Consider the following 2,836-nt stretch of genomic DNA (forward strand, 5'->3'; position numbering starts at 1 on the left):
ATTGCGGCGGGAGCAAAAATTATATCAGTGAATTCGTATTCGAAAGAAGTTTTCAATTATATAATTTTTTCTCCTGCCGCAGTTGGTCTCGTTGGTTAAATTTATGGTCAAAGTTGAACCTCGGGAAGCGCGGGCGCACTATATTTTGGAATGGAGGGAGTAGTACCAAACACTACTCTAGCTGTGATGTTATTTTGCAATTTTCTCAATCTGGAACATGAGAGAAGCTTTAAACGGTCAGCTCCCGGATCCATGATTTACGTGTGGCATCACCGACGATCCATCGGAGGACGCGTCGTGCTAGCACCTGACACACCGGAACAGAATCTGACGAAGCAACTTGCCAGGTTAACCATGGCATGTTACTCTGTCCAGCTCAGGCATCCTTTGGTTACTCTACGCATTAATTGCCGGGACTAAACAAACTATCCGACGGCATGCGAAGCTGCTGCCGAAGAAAGGCGCAACCATCATTGCAGTCACTACGGTGAAGTCAAACGGAGCCGAAGCTCTGCGCTTAACCCAAGCAGCCGCGCGCATTCTCACGAACGGACAGATTTCGCTGCACGGAAAACCACATCTTGAAATTTATCATCATATCATCACACTTTCCAAGTGATCAATCCCAAGAAAGAAAAAAGTTACCGTTGTACAGACAAAATGACAGCAAGCAGACCGAACTTCCGAGACGCCCTCTGCATTAACTGTGAACGGAATCTGGTTTGGCCGCGGGCGCAGCTCGTTGGGTCAACTGGCCACCGGGCAAACAGAGCCCACGCCCCCTTATAAATTAGCCCGTGGCGGGACACGTCTGATCACCCAGTTCATTCTGACTTTAGCTATAGTGCTTGTGCTTATACCACTAGGGATCGACACACCTTCGTTGACAGGAAAATTATTAGCCAGAGATGAGGAGCTACGCAGCGGTAGTCCGGGCGGCACTGCTCGTCCTTGGCGCGCTGCTACTCCCTGCCCACCATGTGATGGCCGACTACTCGGCCATGGCACCGCCGCCTAAGCCGGCCAGTGCCATTTCCACGCCCCCGTTGCCAGCCAATGACACGAACATGTCGCCGTTGCCGCCTGTCCAGCCGATGCCACCTTTCGTCGTCGTGCAGGGCGTGATCTACTGCAAATCTTGCAAATCCAGGGGCTACAACCGCGGCATGGACGCCTCACCGATCCAAGGTTCGCGTCACCTACTCCGTCGCCTTGGCATAGAGTAGCTAATTAGCCTGCTCAGTCTTAATCTCATGCGTGCATGCATCCATTCGATCCATGAACGCAGGCTGACATTATCTCTACTGCCCGTTTTGGTTTTGTCTTTGCAGGTGCAACGGTGAATCTGGTGTGCTACGGGAGGAAGGTGGTGAACGTGACGGCGACGGTGTCGGACGAGCACGGCTACTTCCTGGTGATGTTCTACGACCTGGCCAACTTCAACGCGCGCACCTGCAAGCTGTACCTGGGCACGTCGCCGACGCCGCTCTGCGACAAGCCCGTCTACCCGCCGAACAAGTGGATCGGGCTCTCGCTCGTCAAGGAGACCGTCACCTCGCCGCCGGTGGGGCTGCAGGGCGTCTACTGCCCCACCAGCGTCCTCTTCTACGGCCCCTCCGCCGGACAGCATTGCCCATTTTATTGACCGCGCCGCCTCGATCCAGTTGGTACTGAGTAATAATCAACTAGTCATATGCAGTTGATGGATGATTGACAGTGTTGTGCTTGCAGTGGTGCATATTTGTGCATTTCTGTGTTCGTGTTCCTAGCAGCTAGCCAATTTACGTTAAGTTCTTCTAGTTCGTGGGCTGGTGCAGTTACAGTGTAGCACTAGTATCTCGAGTTTTGAGTGGCCTCTGTTCCCCTTCCATTAACTATGATTCTTCTGCCAACGTGCATTATTTTAAGCTGTTTGACATCTAGGGCTGTCGGTTACCACTGCACCGTAGATCCATGAACTTAGATCGAGCTCCAAATCACACTAGAAGTGGGAACATTGGAAGTCAAAGGTAATAGCCACCCTGCGAATTGGTATATTATACTGCGAAATGGACTACTATGATTCTTCTATAACGTGCCTGTATACTCAGATCTTCTATAACGTGCCTGTACCTCGGAAGCGCTACCACGGAAATCCCTATATGACGCTCGTTCCGCCAGTTTGTCTACCAAACGCACAAGCCAGCAAAGCTAACGATACGATTTGGGCCGGACCATTTAGCTCGGATTCTGCTTTTTACCGATTTTGGGAACCTTCTAGAAGATTCCTTTTTGTTTTAGTTTAATTTCAAAACAATATTCGCAGTTTCAAAATTTTAAAAGATGTTCACACATTTTGTTTAAATGTTACAAACTTTTAAAATATTCATCATTTAAACAATGTTTACAAAATGCAGAAAATTGTTTATTTTTTCATAAATGTTCACAAAATTTTCAAAAAATGTTCACTTTGAAAAACATCTAAAATTTTAAAAATAATATAAACTAAGAAAAATTAGGGAGAACCGCAAGCACAAAGCTTATCGCTAAAGTCGATCGGGCCTGCAGTTACTCATGTGCGATTGCTAGACAATTTGCCGCATCAAGCGTGACATAGGAGCTCCCCGCCCACCCACGGTCAAGACTGGCTGGAGAAAGAATATTCTTCAATTTTCCTCCAAACTCAGAATAAAATGTGTTGAATCATAAATCTCGGCCCATAGGCTAAGCCGATGTCTTTCTTATAGTTTATGCACGGCCACTTCTCCCATATCACTAATTAAGTGTTACTCTTTGCAAATGTCACTTCACTTTTCTTTAGTGTTACTCTTTGCAAATGTCTTTCCATAGGCTACGA

At 47.8% G+C, this 2,836-nt stretch overlaps 1 protein-coding gene across 1 annotated transcript; it reads left to right on the plus strand.

The window, feature by feature from the left end:
• The first annotated feature begins 833 nt into the window (after positions 1–833).
• On the plus strand, positions 834–1,703 carry LOC119276930 (pistil-specific extensin-like protein). Its single transcript, XM_037558097.1, has 2 exons — positions 834–1,188; positions 1,332–1,703. Exons 1-2 carry the CDS (start codon positions 909–911, stop codon positions 1,643–1,645), a joined length of 594 nt encoding a protein of 197 aa, XP_037413994.1. The 5' UTR covers positions 834–908; the 3' UTR covers positions 1,646–1,703.
• The last annotated feature ends 1,133 nt before the right edge of the window (positions 1,704–2,836 follow it).

The sequence above is a fragment of the Triticum dicoccoides genome, chromosome 3B, assembly GCF_002162155.2.
Source record: "Triticum dicoccoides isolate Atlit2015 ecotype Zavitan chromosome 3B, WEW_v2.0, whole genome shotgun sequence".
NCBI lineage: Eukaryota > Viridiplantae > Streptophyta > Magnoliopsida > Poales > Poaceae > Triticum > Triticum dicoccoides.

Excerpts from the sequence above, each read along its gene's own strand:
- LOC119276930 (XM_037558097.1), top strand. The coding sequence starts at position 909 with ATGAGGAGCTACGCAGCGGTAGTCCGGGCGGCACTGCTCGTCCTTGGC. Across the intron at positions 1,189-1,331 it reads GGACGCCTCACCGATCCAAG|GTGCAACGGTGAATCTGGTG; the intron begins GTTCGCGTCACC and ends TTGTCTTTGCAG.